General features: G+C 45.8%; 1 protein-coding gene across 1 annotated transcript in view; it reads right to left on the bottom strand.

Annotated features, from left to right (window-relative positions):
- The window catches only part of LOC119919841 (xanthine dehydrogenase/oxidase-like), a 57,714-nt gene that overhangs the window by 40,880 nt on the left and 2,813 nt on the right, over window positions 1-14,021 (bottom strand). Inside the window, exons 2-7 of the mRNA XM_038740591.1 lie at window positions 10,823-10,964; window positions 7,952-8,009; window positions 7,442-7,538; window positions 6,733-6,841; window positions 4,515-4,641; window positions 3,527-3,588 (exon numbers count right to left, since the gene is read on the bottom strand). Coding sequence (XP_038596519.1) covers window positions 3,527-3,588; window positions 4,515-4,641; window positions 6,733-6,841; window positions 7,442-7,538; window positions 7,952-8,009; window positions 10,823-10,894 — 525 coding nt within the window. The 5' untranslated portion in view covers window positions 10,895-10,964. The remainder of the gene's footprint in view (window positions 1-3,526; window positions 3,589-4,514; window positions 4,642-6,732; window positions 6,842-7,441; window positions 7,539-7,951; window positions 8,010-10,822; window positions 10,965-14,021) is intronic.

The raw sequence follows: 14,021 nt of genomic DNA, 5'->3' as shown, positions 1-14,021 counted from the left end.
GTTATGACCATGGGCCATCTCTTCATCTCTCCCAGATTCAGTTCCCTCACCTGTAAAATGGGGATAACATTAATTCATTGTACTTCCCAAGTGCTTAGTACAGTGCTCTGCACACAGTAAGCACTCAATAAATACAACTGAATGGACAAATTCATTCAATCGTATTTACTGAGCACCTATTGTGTGCAGAGCACTGTGCTAAGCGCTTGGAAGGTACAACTTGGCAACAGAGAGAGACAATCCCTACCCAACAATGGGCTCACACTCTAGAAATTATAAAACCGGTTAAAACTTCACTTCTCTCTGTCAATAGGTGTGAATGAGAACTTTGCACCAAGAACTGGGGAGAGGGCAACAAAATTAGTAGATGCTAGCCCTGCTTCTTGGAGCTTGCAATCTAGTGGGGAATAAAGACCTTAAGTTATAGGTAGGAGGAAGTAATAGGATATAAAGATAAGGTGCCTAAGGGCTGCAGTGTGGGGTGTGAATGCCCCAAAGTTTAGGTGACACCAAAGTGGCAGTTACAGGGTGGGGAGATAGATTACCCAGGGAAGGCCTCTTGGAGGAGATGTGATTTCAGAAATCAACCTTTGACCAATTAATTGGGTTGATGTCTTATCTACAGTACTAAAACGGGAAACTGCGGCTGAAATAACGGACAAATGGGGCAGAGTTCAGCACTTTTCTTCATCCCAAGGATTACGCTGGGTATGAGGGGCATTACTGGGAGGCATTTTGCCCTGTTTCCATTCGGAGGTCTGGCCCACAGGGGTGAATGTCTCAGTTTTCATGTAGAAATCCACATGAACTGTCCCTTGGGGGACCACTTGGAGGAAGTTCTTAATCACCTGCCTGGAGATGGCAACCAGCAGAATGCGCCTCTGATTGTGTCCGATAATGGAAACCTTGCAAGAAACCCCAATACTCACATTCAGATAACGAAGGGCAAAGTTTCTCACCTAGATTTTCTATTCATCCCAACAGATTGTGAGCCATGTGCAGCTCTTTAAAGAGAAGTTGATTCATTCATTCAATCGTATTTATTGAGCGCTTACTGCGTGCAGAGCACTGAACTAAGAACTTGGAAAGTACAAGTCGGCAACATATAAAGACAGTCCCTACCCAACATCGGGCTCAAAGACTAAATTTACATATGCTTACCCACTGCCAGCCTTTAATCACTGTAACAAAAGTTTTCTTTTGCTGTGTTTAATGGAATCACCTGTGCTTAAGGTCAGAACAGGGAGAAACTCAGAGCCAGAACTAGAACCCAGGTCCTCTGATTCCCAGGCCCATTCACTCATTCAATCGTATTTATTGAGTGCTTACTGTGTGCGTAGCACTGTACTAAGCGCTTATTCTTTCCACTAGGCCATCTACTCCGCAATAGTAACCAGAGCTATTAAAAATTGATTACCTCCTTTTAGTTTTAATTCAGCTGAATTATTTTGAGATTATTATCCAGACAGACATTTATAAAATCCACAGAAAATATCAACATAAAAGTAATGACTGCATGATAGGATAATGAATAGTCAAATGATGAAAATAAAAACAATCAAAAATAAAATAAACTAGAATACCTAAGCATCCAGTTCACTTAACATTTGCTCCATCCACAGAGAAATTTACAACCCTCATGCAAAATATCAATATAAAAAAATTGCTGTGATGAGAGGAGAATTAATAATAAAAATAACGAAGAATGAAAAAGATAAATAATTTCAGGAAAAATAAAAGCTCTGGATTATTTCTCAGTGTACCTAAACGTTTGCCTTTGATATGCTTAAAATTTCAGGACATGGCTATGGTTGTGTTTTATTATTCATTTTATTCAAATCAAAGGTAAATGTTATCATAAAATAAACATATATTTACATATTAAAAGAGAACTCAACATATACATATACATTTGCATCCGGAATCTATTATCTTAAGCGGACCATCTGTCTTATAGCAAAAGGGAAGAAGTGGGTGTGTAGTGTAGGATTTGTGTCTTACTTGGGACCAGAGAGGGAAAGAAAGCAAAGCAAAACGACAGTTATACCTGATTCATTCATTCAATCACATTTATTGACTGCTTACTGTGTGTAGAGCACTGTACTAAGCGCTTGGGAAGTACAAGTTGGCAACATATAGAGACGGTCCCTACCCAACAGTGAGCTCACAGTCTAGAAGGGGGAGACAGAACAAAACAAAACATATTAACAGAATAAAATAAATAGAATAAATATGTACAAGTAAAATAGAGTAAGATGTACAAACATATACACACACACACACACACACACACAGGTGTTGTGGGGAAGGGAAGGAGGGGGCTGATGAAAAACACACAAGATTTTGACAGTGAGCCCAGTGTTGGGTAGGGACCGTCTCTATATGTTGCCAACTTGTACTTCCCAAGTGCTTAGTACAGTGCTCTGCACACAGTAAGCACTCAATAAATATGATCGAATGAATGAAAGCAAACCTTTCATTTTATAGTCATTTCATTTGCAATGTATCTGTTGAGTACTTCAGTCTGACAGAGACTGTACCTGACGTGATAACGCTGTTTCCACCCCAGCGATTAGCACATATTAAGCCCTTAATTGAGAATTTGAGAACCTGTTCTGCCTCCCTCCAAACTGCCCTTCACTCAACTTCTCCACAAGGTCTTCCCGCCTTTCTTGAGCCTTGGTATTCTGCGAAGGTGCGACCACCGGTGGGGAAATGGAGGTGAGTGGATATTTCTCATCTGGGATGATGCCCACATGAAAAGGTAGGGCAGTCAGGACAGGAACTGTTCTCCCCATCCTGTACTCGGCAGTTTCATCCAAGTGCTTCGGAAACATGACATCTGCCATTCTGACCTCCAACGTAATAACCAGTGCCCAGAGCCACCCCGTTAGCTAGAACTCCTGTAACATCTGTGCTTAGAGCCAGGGCTGTCTGTGGTGATACTTCTGGGACTAGCAAGGATGCCACCAAGCTAAGATCCCTTCCAGAAGCAGCTTCCCAAGCCCTTAGTCTCTTTCAGGACTCAAGTGCTGCTTTCCATCTCTTCTGAACATAGTGTTCTCCCTGACATCTCTGATCTTTCTGGCAGAAAATGGTTTTAGGTCAGGAGGTGTCCTTGGGACAGAGCATTTTGCAAACTCCCCAATCCATCAATCAATGGTATTTATTAAGTGCTTACTGTGTGCAGAGCACTGTAGTAAGCCCTTGGAAGAGAATAATACAACAGAGTTGGTAGGCATGTCCTACCTGTAAGGAGCTTTCAGTTTAGAAATTAAAATGAATTATGGCTATGTGCATAAGTGCTTTAGGGATGAGGGTGGGGTGTATATCGAGTACTATAGGGTATAAGTGAAGCCGAAGCCGATGGGCTCAAGGTGCAAACACCTTAAAATAAGGGAATACTTTTGCTGGAACGTGAACCTTTTTCTGAAGACAAGAAATCCTGTCTCTGCTCTGAGTCCAATCCAGCCCTCCCAGAGCTGCTGCTGTTGTTGCTCCTGATTTTGCTGATTGGGACACTTACTTTAGCAAATGTCCTGAAGCCCTCCAGGATGGGTCTGTATCCTGTGCAGCGGCAGTAGTTCCCTGTTAGCCACGGGAAAAGGCAGACATTAGTGGAGACACCAGACTAGTCATAGCAATAATACAGAGATGGATGGCCCAAAGCCCAGCCTGGAGCTGGTGGGAGTTTGCACTCTGCAAATGCTAAGATGGTGATAGATGGGGAACATGTCTGCTAATTCTGTTCATTCATTCAATCGTATTTATTGAGCGCTTACTGTGTACAGAGTACTGTACTAAGCGCTTGGGAAGTACAAGTTGGCAACATATAGAGACAGTCCCTACCCAACAGCGGGCTTACAGTCTAGAAGGCAGAGACAGACAACAAAACAAGACATATTAACAAAATAAAATAAGTACAATAAAAAAAGTTGTACTGTACTCTCCTAAACACTTAGTACTATGACCTTTGGACATTTGATAATCGCCCCACCCCCAACCCCACAGAACTTATGCACATATCTTTAAATTATTTATTATAAATTACTTATCTATTCACACTAATGCTTGTCTTCCCTCTAGACTGTAAGGCTCATTATGGGCAGGGAAACTGACTGCTTATTCTCTTGTATTGTTCTCTCCCAAGCACCTAGAATACACTCTGCACATAGTAAGCAGTCAATAAATACCATGGATTGATTGATTGAAAAAAGTTAGTGTTCAAATGAATACCATCAATGGATTGATGAGTGGAATTTTCAAGAAACATGCTAATCAACTCTGTTATACTGTACTCTTCTAAGAGCTTAGTACACTGTTCTGCACACAATAATCGCTCAATAAAAATGACTGATTTAAAATTACATCTTCTGTTCATGAAAATCCAAATCCTTCTCTTTCCTCAGTTCTTTCTCCCCACTGCCCCTCCATTGCTTCCTGTTGAATGGCTCCAGTTAAGAGAAACTCTCTCAGAGTGCCACAGGGCCGGGTGGGGATCAGGGGCCAGATACCTTTCAACGTATTCTCGATCTCCTCCATGGAGGGCTCAGGATTGTTCCGGAGCAGAGTGTACATGCTCATGACGATACCAGGGGTGCAGAATCCGCATTGGGAGCCATGGCTTTTGGAAATCCTCTCCTAAGAGAGGTAAAACAAGCAAATGTCAGCAGTAACCAGGGTTCCAAATGCCAGCTTCCCTCAGAACCATCCTAGCATCCAGACAGAGAGGCAGCAGGGCTTAGTGGAAAGAGCCTGGGCTTGGGAGTCAAAGGTCATGGGTTCTAATCCCAGCCCTGCTACTTGTCAACTGTGTGACTTTGGACAAGTCACTTAACTTCTCTGTGCCTCAGTTACCTCATAAGTAAAATGGGGATTAAGACTGTGAGCCCCATATGGGACAACCTGATAACCTTGTATTTAACCCAGAGCTTAGAACAGTGCTTGGCACATAGTAAGCACTCAACAAATACCGTCATTATTATTAGTGAAGCAGCAGCAGCTCATGGAAGAAGAAAGTGGACTACAGGAACGGTCTCCAGCTTGGAACATTTTCACTTTCAGCTGAAGAGCTGTTTCAGAGGGAGACTTGCATTGACCAATGAAATGTGGGAAATGTTGGAGTCACACTGCCACTGGGTAGTTGAACACCAGCAAAGGAACTGTTCTGTCCAAAGCAAACCACCTTGCTGAAATCAGGGCAGCCAATTCCCTTTTTTGGACTTCACTTGAATCTCAACTGACCCACAACAGAACCACCTGTAAGGATGGTTCAGCCATTTCCATGTTCAACAATAGCCTCTGGCAAAAAGAGGGGGGGCCTTGCTTCTTTGTAAAAGGGAAGGTGTGTCCCCTGGTTTTCAGGACACAACCACAATGATAAAGTCATTAAATCCTCCTTTCATCTGTATCACAGCAAGTAATGAATGCTAATTAATGCTCAGCCTACAAGGAGGTGAGTGTGAGGAGCTCCCTTTTCTGACGAAGAAGCTACGGTATGAAGTGGCAAAGTAGCATCTCTAGGTCTCCCTAGTCAGTCAGCATCTGTGTCTGGATTAAATCTCAGACAAAGCCTCTGCCAAGTCTGCAGTTTGCTAAAGCATCAGAAAGGAAGCTTCCCAGCGAATTGGGACTGGGCTTCCCTTGACCTCCCTTGGCAGGATGGACTACAGGGTGGCTGAGGAAAGAGGCTGCCCTGAACACATGGGGTGCAATGGCTCCAGAGCAATTCCAGGGACTGCCAAAAGCACATCCAGCCACAAAGCAAGAGGACAGCTGTTTGGGACTACTTGCCACTGCAAAGCCACACTCACATATATGGAAGATTATCTCATGGCACAGAGTTCTTTCAATTTACATGAGATATGGACAGACAGAGACAGTGTATGAGTGTTGGGGGAGGGAGATGTGTGCATGTGTGTCAGCGTCTGTCAGAAATGGTGGGTTCTGGACCTGACTGAATCTCTGGGAAAGAGAAAAATTGTCATAATTGATCTGTGCCTCACATTTCCCACATGACTACTCTGAGGTTTTACCTGTGGTTCCCAGTGACACACAGACCAGTGAAATTTATTAAAGTGTTTGAGGTCATAAAAGGAAAGGCCTCAGGGACGTTTGTATATAGGGTTCTCTTCACTGGGGAACTCTAGCTCACAGTCATTTATACCTAGGATAATACAGGAGAGGAGCAGAACCCACCAGAACCCACTACACTCTACCTCCTTTCTCAAGCCCCAAGGACTCTGCGGGCAGGACCTCAGGCAAGCTCCCAACATCCCTGAGGGGGTTGACAGGCAGGGGACATTTTGTGCATAGGGAAACAGCCACAGAGAGAGTAGGTGATCTTCTTAATGGACCAGAAAAAGCGCGGGGGTCTAGGATGAGACACAGTTTCCCTTGGAGACTCCCACCCTAATAATAATAATGTTGGTATGTCTTAAGCGCTTACTATGTGCCAAGCACTGTTCTAAGCGCTGGGGAGGATACAAGGTGATCAGGTTGTGCCACATGGGGCTCACAGTCTTCATCCCCATCTTACAGATGAGGTAACAGGCACAGAGAAGCTAAATGATTTGCCCAAAGTCACACAGCTGACAGTTGGCGGAGCCAGGATTTGAACCCATGACCTCTGACTCCCAAGCCCGGGCTCTTTCCACTGAGCCACGCTGCTTCCCTAAAAGCTGTGTTTCTCCCCATTCAAAGTTTTCAGATCCAAGCCCCAGCCTAGCTCACCTGCACAGGATGCAGCCTCGTCTCGGTACTTCCGATCCCTTCCACGGTCGTCACGGCAACATGGTGCAGGGCACAGATGGGGATGAGGCAAGCATTGGCCGAGGAGTGGCTGGACCCCCCCCTTTTAAGGAAGCTTGGTAGATGAAACTATATTGTTCCCCAACATATTCACTACAATTCCCTGTCATCACAATTGGTCCATTCTTCTCACCATAATCCCCTGAGATTGTTAAAAGGCTCTCACACAAAGCAGAATTCCTTCCAAGGGCCCTACTTTGTTACACCTCACTCCCATGCTGTGATAAACAGCGGGGAGCCTCACTGTCCACAACATCTTCACTGAAGGGAGAGGAAGGGGAGAAGGGAAGCCTTCTGTCAGACCACTGTTACTTGGCACTGCTCTCGCCCGCTTCATCAACATTTGTTGGCTGCCTACTAAGTGCTTGGGAGAGAACAAAAGTAGCAAGGCACTTTTGTTCCCTGCCGTCAATTTACGATCCACGGTTTCCAAGCTCCTCTCCATCCCTTTGTTGAACTCTTCCAGTTTGAACTTTGACTCTGACTCTATTTTTGCCCTCCTCCCCACGGGAAAGGAAGTGTGAGAATCACAAGGTAAGAAGAAACCCGCGACTACTTGCCAAGATAGTGCAGAGGGTGTTACTATAATCATGCAGAAACTGGGCTTGAAAGCCCCATGGACAAAGGATACACAACTTTGTTCTGTAGCCGGTCAAACCTGGACAGCATCACGGTGCAGGCCCCACAGTCTCCTGCTCCACAGCCGTGCTTGGTCCCCTTCAAACCCACTGGGAAACACGGTTAAGGAGGGAGAGGAGACTTGGCAGAGCAGGGAGATACCTTTGGTGAGAACTTTCTGACCATTTATGGAGCTACGTCAGTACAAGAAGCTCCTTCTCCTCCACAAATGGTTGGGAAAATTCACTCCTGTCTACTCTGGGGTTTACACTCCGGAGGAGAGAGGTTCTGATCTGCTCTAATCACCCCTTAGGGCCCTGTAGGCACTAGACAGCTGGGAGCCCCTGACCCCACAAACAGGAGGGCCCCACCCACAAAGACCCAGTCCAGGATAATACCCAAACTGAGAAAAATCCCTCTCAACCTGCATTCATACAAAAACCCTACACCACCAAGTGCTATCACCTCACTCAAAATCCCCCTCTCACTCCTCCTCTTCCTCCTCTTGAGGATCTGCAGATACATTTTCTATGAAGATAAACCAACAATGTTGTTTCTGGGTCTGCAGTCTTCTCCACGACCTGTGACAACGGAAGGAAAAGGGTAAAGAGGTCACACACATATACCTGCACCTGCTGTTGGGGGAGCCCTTCTCCTCCTTTCCCATCACTCTCCCTTTCCTATCCTTGTTTCTAGCTCATGGTCAGTACACTGCCCAGTGCTTAGAACAGTGCTTTGCACATAGTAAGCGCTTAATAAACGCCATTATTATTATTTATTATTATTACTGGACACGGTGTTCCTAGAGGCTCCCCTGGGTTCCTGGCCCCAATTAGGTTTGGCCTAAGGCTACTTTTGGATTCATTCATTCAATCATATTTATTGAGCACTTACTGTGTGCAGAGGGCTGTACTAATCACTTGGGAAGTAGAATTTGGCAACTCCTCACCACTTGTAATTGGCCAAAAGGGTTTCTTCACCTTCATCAGAAATCTGAACCCTGAATGCTTTTGGAAAGGGCAGTTTAAGGAGTGATTTTCAGGTAGTTGGTCCTCTCTCCAAGTTTCTCCCTTCCCCAACCCCCTAACATGGAGGACTGAGCCTAGGATCACCTACTCTTTTTCATTAATTCAATAGTATTGAGCGCTTACTGTGTACAGAACACTGTACAAAGCGGTTGGAAAGTACAATTCGGCAACAGATAGAGGCAATCCCTACCCAACAATCGGCTCACAGTCTAGAAGGGGGAGACAGACAACAAAACAAGTAGACAGGCATCAGTAATATCAAAAATAGATAAATAGAATTATATATATATATATATATATACACATCATTAATAAAATAAAGTAATAAATATGTACAAATATACACAAGTGCTATGGGGCAGGGAAGGGGGTAGAGCAAAGGGAGGGAGTCGGGCGATGGGGAGGGGAGGAGGAGCAGAGGAAAAGGGGGGCTCAGTCTGGGAAGGCCTCCTGGAGAAGGTGAGCTCTCGGTATGGCTTTGAAGAGGGGAAGAGAGCCAGTTTGGCAGATGTAAGGAGGGAGGGCATTCCAGACCAGAGGTAGAATGTGGGCTAGGGGTCGGCGGCAGGACAGGTAGGAACGAGGCCCAGTGAGGAGGTTAGCGGCAGAGGAGCAGAGTGTGCAGGCTGGGCTGTAGAAGGAGAGAAGGGAGGTGAGAGGTAGGAGGGGGCAAGGTGATGGAGAGCTTTGAAGCTAATAGTGAGGAGTTTTTTCTTCATGCAAAGGTTGATAGGCAACCACTGGAGATTTCTGAGGAGGGGAGTGACATGCCCAGAGCATTTCTGAAGAAAGATAATCTGGGCAGCAGAGTGAAGTATAGACTGAAGTGGAGAGAGGCAGCAGGAAGGGAGATCAGAAAGGAGGCTGATGCAGTAATCCAGTCGGGATAGGATGAGAGATTGTACCAACAAGGTAGTGGTTTGGATGGAGAGGAAAGGGAGGATCTTGGCGATGTTGTGAGGGTGAGATCAGCAGGTCCTCTCCTGATTCTCTTCTTATCTCTCTGGCCATTCATTCTCAGTTTCCTTTGCAGGCTCCTCCTTCCCCTTCCCATCACTTAACTGTAGGGCTTCCTCAGGGGTCAGTTCTTGGTCCCCTTCTGTTCTCCATCTATACTCACTCTCTTGGGGAACTCATTCTCTCCCACGGCTTCAACTATCATCTCTATGCAGATGACACCCAAATCTACAACTCCTCCCCTGTTCTCTCTCCCTCCCTCCAGGCTTGTATCTCCTCCTGCCTTCAGGACATCTCCAACTTGGATGTCTGCCCGCCATCTAAAACTCAACGTGTCCAACACTGAGCTCCTTATCTTCCCTCCCAAACCCTGTCCTCTCCCTGACTTTCCCCATCACTGTGGATGGCACTACCATCCTTCCCGTCTCACAAGCCCACAACCTTGGAGTCCTCCTTGACTCCGCTCTCTCATTTACCCCACATTTTTCCAATGGTAATTTCTCAGAGCTTACTATGTGCCAGGCATTCTACTAAGCACCGGGTAAATACAAGCTAATCAGTTTGGACACGGTCTGTGTCCCACATGGGGATCACAGTCTTATTCACCATTTTACAGATGAGGAAACTGAAGCCAAGAGAAGTTCAAGGATTTGTCCAAGGTCACCTAGCAGACAAGCGGCAGAGCTGTGTTTAGAACCCAGGTCCCCTGACTTGAAGACCCATGTATTTCCACTAGACCATGCTGCTTCTCCGGGATAACTTCCAGAATTCTTACACTGGGTTTTCCCCTGCTTGGCAACTACTTAAAATTGACAGTCCTGGGGCCCTGCCTCTCTTGCCTCTAAAACCAGCTCTGTTCACCCTGTCTTCTTTCCAACTCAGTTTATTCCTCCTCCCCTCCCAGCTACCTGCCCTTCCTCTTTTGGCACAGATGATGTGCCGTCAGCTCTCACTGACTGCACTGCCCTGGCAGGTTTGTTGACCGAGTGGCTGTTTCTTTTTCTTTTCTTTTTCCTCTGCCCCACGTTCGTTTTAAAGTCCACAGTGTTTGATGAGCAAATAAGTTCCACAGTATATGACTTTGAATAGAAAAATCCAGGAAGCAAAGCTGAAAAATCAGCGGGGACTGCACCCCAGATTTAAAAGAGGATAATGAAACCCTCACCGAAGGCTAGTGTAGCCTACTAGTAAAAGAAGCAGTTTCAGAATCTTCAGGTCAGGGCCAGTTCAATCTTGCTTCCTGATGGCTCTAAGAAGTGGAAAAAGGCAGCAGCAAATATAAGGAATGGCTTCTCTAGGAGGGTGTGTGTCCTTGGGAACAGGTAACCCCAGCATGAGCCTGCCTCCTGAGTACAGGAAGTTGTTTCAGGATCAAAGGTTTACTTAGGGAAAAGCAGATCGTTCCCTACCTTCTTGCCGTTCACAAAGAAAACCAGCTCATCCTCCACCATTCTCACAGTCTCGGCTCCTTGAGCTGGCATACTCAGGCTTGAGGGTGATTTAAGACTGTCAGCTTAGGTAGCACTCTCATGGATCTTGTATTATGATTACCTGGAAAAAAAAGAGTTTTTGGTGAAAAACTTTCTGCTCCTGACTCCACTCCAGGTCCCAAAGCTGTGACTGAGCTCTGTCACAGATAAAACCTTCGTTCCACTGCAAAGTCCCCAAAGACTCAGATTTTCTTTGTGGGCAAGAGAAAGCTGAGCAGAGGGAGATTAAATAGCAGGGGAGAGCCCAGTTTCCCATCTCATCATTCTCCTTACTTGCAAGGAACTCGTCTACCCACTCTGTGATACTGTTCTCTCCCATGTGCAAAGTCCAGTGTTCTGCACCCAGTAAACTCTCAAATACCATTCATTCAATCGTATTTATTGAGCACTTACTGTGTGCAGAGTACTGTCCTAAGCGCTTGGGAAGTACAAGTTGGCAACATATCGAGATGGTCCCTACCCAACAGTGGGCTCACAGTCTAGAAGGGGGAGACAGAGAACAAAACAAAACATATTAATAAAATAAACAGAATATGTACAAATAAAATGAATAAATAAATAGAGTAATAAATACATACAAACATATATACATGATTGGTTGGTTGATTGAAGATCACTGATGACTGAGTCTATGACGGGTGTGCTATTTGCATAAAAGAGGCATTTTTTTGGCCTAAGGATGGATTTGTATGGGCGACCTAAGAGTTCTACCAGTCCTGAGGTGAAGGAGTTGAACTACTAGGAGTTGCAGTCTAGAGGTGGGGAACCAGACATTAATATAAATAAATAAATTACAGATATGTTCATAAGTGCTGTGGGGCTGGAAGGGTCGGAGGGAAAACAAAGGGAGCAAGGTGATGCAGAAGGGAGTGGGAGAAGAGGAAAGGGGGTTTAGTCAGAGAAGGCCTCCTGGAGGAGCTGTGCCTTCAATATGGCTTTGAAATTGGGAAGGGTAATTGTCTGTTGGATTTGAGGAGCGAAAGCGTTCCAGGCCAGAGGCTGGACTTGGACGAGGGCGCTTAGATGAGCAAAGTGTGCGGACTGGGTTATAGTAGGAGAGTAGCACGATGAGGTAGGAGGGGGCAAGGAGACTGAGTGGCAGCGGTGGTGAAACCGATGCTTCTCTGCCCCAGCCGTTTGGGATCAGAGACGCAGAGGGGGACGGAAAGGCCTCAGAGAGGGGTGGGAGCTGGGACTCTCCCGTAGGTGTGTGGAGAACTACCACCGCCTCAGCCACAGTAGCAGCAAGTAACTCATGAGGATGAGCCGGGACAGAGCCACTTCACTCCCTCCTCAGCCTCCTTTGTGTTTGGGGTGGCTGCAGACGCCAGGACAGGGAGATTGTAATGAGAGCACGACAGTAGCACAGTGGCTATGTTTCAGTTTCAGTTTTATACCGGGCAGTCTATGCTCCTTACGGGCAGGGGAGGCATCTGCTAATTCTGCTGGATTGTACTCTCCCAAGCATTTAGTACAGTGCTCTGCACACAGTAAGCGCTCAAAAAAATAGGTTAGCAGCATGGCCTAGTGGCAAGAGCGTGGGCTTGGGAATCAGAGGACATGGGATCCAATCCCAACTTCGCCACTTATCTGCTGTGTGACCTTGAGCAAGTCACTTACCTTCTCTGTGCCTCAGTTAACTCATCTGTAAATGGGGATTAAGACCATGAGCCCCATGTGGGACAGGGACTGTGTCCAAAATGATTACCTGGCATCTATCCCAGCACTTAGAACTGTGTTTGGCACATAGTAAGCACTTAACAAATACTGTAACAATAATAATAATAATAAAATACCATAGATTGATTCATTCAATCCGATTTATTGAGTGCTTACTGTGTGCAGAACACTGTACTAAGCGCTTGGGAAGTACAAGTCAGCAACAAATAGAAATGGTCCCTACCCAAAAACGGGCTCACAGTCTAGAAGGGGGAGACAGGCAACACAACAAAACATGTAGACAGGTGTCAAAACTGTCAGAATAGAGTAGTAAATATGTACAAGGAAAATAGAGTAATAAATCTGTACAAATACATACAAGTGCTGTGGGGAGGGATGGGGAGGAGGAGAGGAAAAAGGGGGTTCAGTCTGCGAAGGCCTCCTGGAGGATGTGAGCTCTCAGTAAGGCTTTGAAGGGAGGAAGAGAGCTAGTTTGGCAGATGTGTGGAGGGAGGACACAGTTCATGTCCCACATGGGGCTCACAGTCTTAATTCCCGTTTTACAGATGAGGCAACTGAGGCCCAGAGAGGTTAATGACTCACCCAAGCAGACAAGTGGTGAAGCTCGATTAGAACCCAGGTAATTCTGATTCCCAGGCTCATGTTCTATCCGCTAGGCCAAGCTGCTTCACCACATTGCTGGATTGTGTGATGATAATAATGATGGACACTGGAGGAGATACGACATGAGCAGTTTGGGCATTGTCCCTCCCCTTTCATGAGGCTCATGGTCTAAGAGGTGGGGAGAAAAGGTTTAGATTTTCGTATTTACAGATGAGGAATCTGAGGCACAGAAAAGTCCAGTGACTTGTCCAAGATCTCACAGCCGGGAAGTGGCAGAGCCAGGATTAGAATTTAGGATCCCTGACTCTCAGGTCCATGCTCTTTCCATTAGTGCCACAGACATGGCTTTTACAGGGACTTGGGCATCTACATGAAATAATGTGACCGCATTTCTTTTTTTTTTAATGGTATTTGTTAAGTGTTTATTATGAGCTAGGCACTGTACTAAGCACTGGGGTAGATACAAGCTAATCAGAATTAACACAGTCCATATCCCAAGTGGACCTCACAGTCTTAATCCCCATTTTACAGATGAGGTAACTGAGGCACTGAGAAATTAAGTGATCTGCCCTTGTTCAGCGTGGCTCAGTGGAAAGAGCCCGGGCTTGGGAGTCAGAGGTCATGGGTTCTAATCCTGGCTCCGCCACTTAGCGGCTGTGTGACTTTGGGCAAGTCACTTCACTTCTCTGGGCCTCAGTTACCTCACCTGGAAAATGGGGATTATGATTGGGAGCCCCACGTGGGACAACCCGATCACTTTGTATCCCCCCAGCGCTTAGAACAGTTCTTTGCACATAGTAAGTGCTTAACAAATACCATCATTATTATTAGTATG

This window comes from Tachyglossus aculeatus, chromosome X1 (assembly GCF_015852505.1).
Source record: "Tachyglossus aculeatus isolate mTacAcu1 chromosome X1, mTacAcu1.pri, whole genome shotgun sequence".
In the NCBI taxonomy this organism is placed as follows: Eukaryota; Metazoa; Chordata; class Mammalia; order Monotremata; family Tachyglossidae; genus Tachyglossus; species Tachyglossus aculeatus.
The sequence above is the reverse complement of the archived record's forward strand: the minus strand, read 5'-3'. Positions and strand labels throughout refer to the sequence as shown.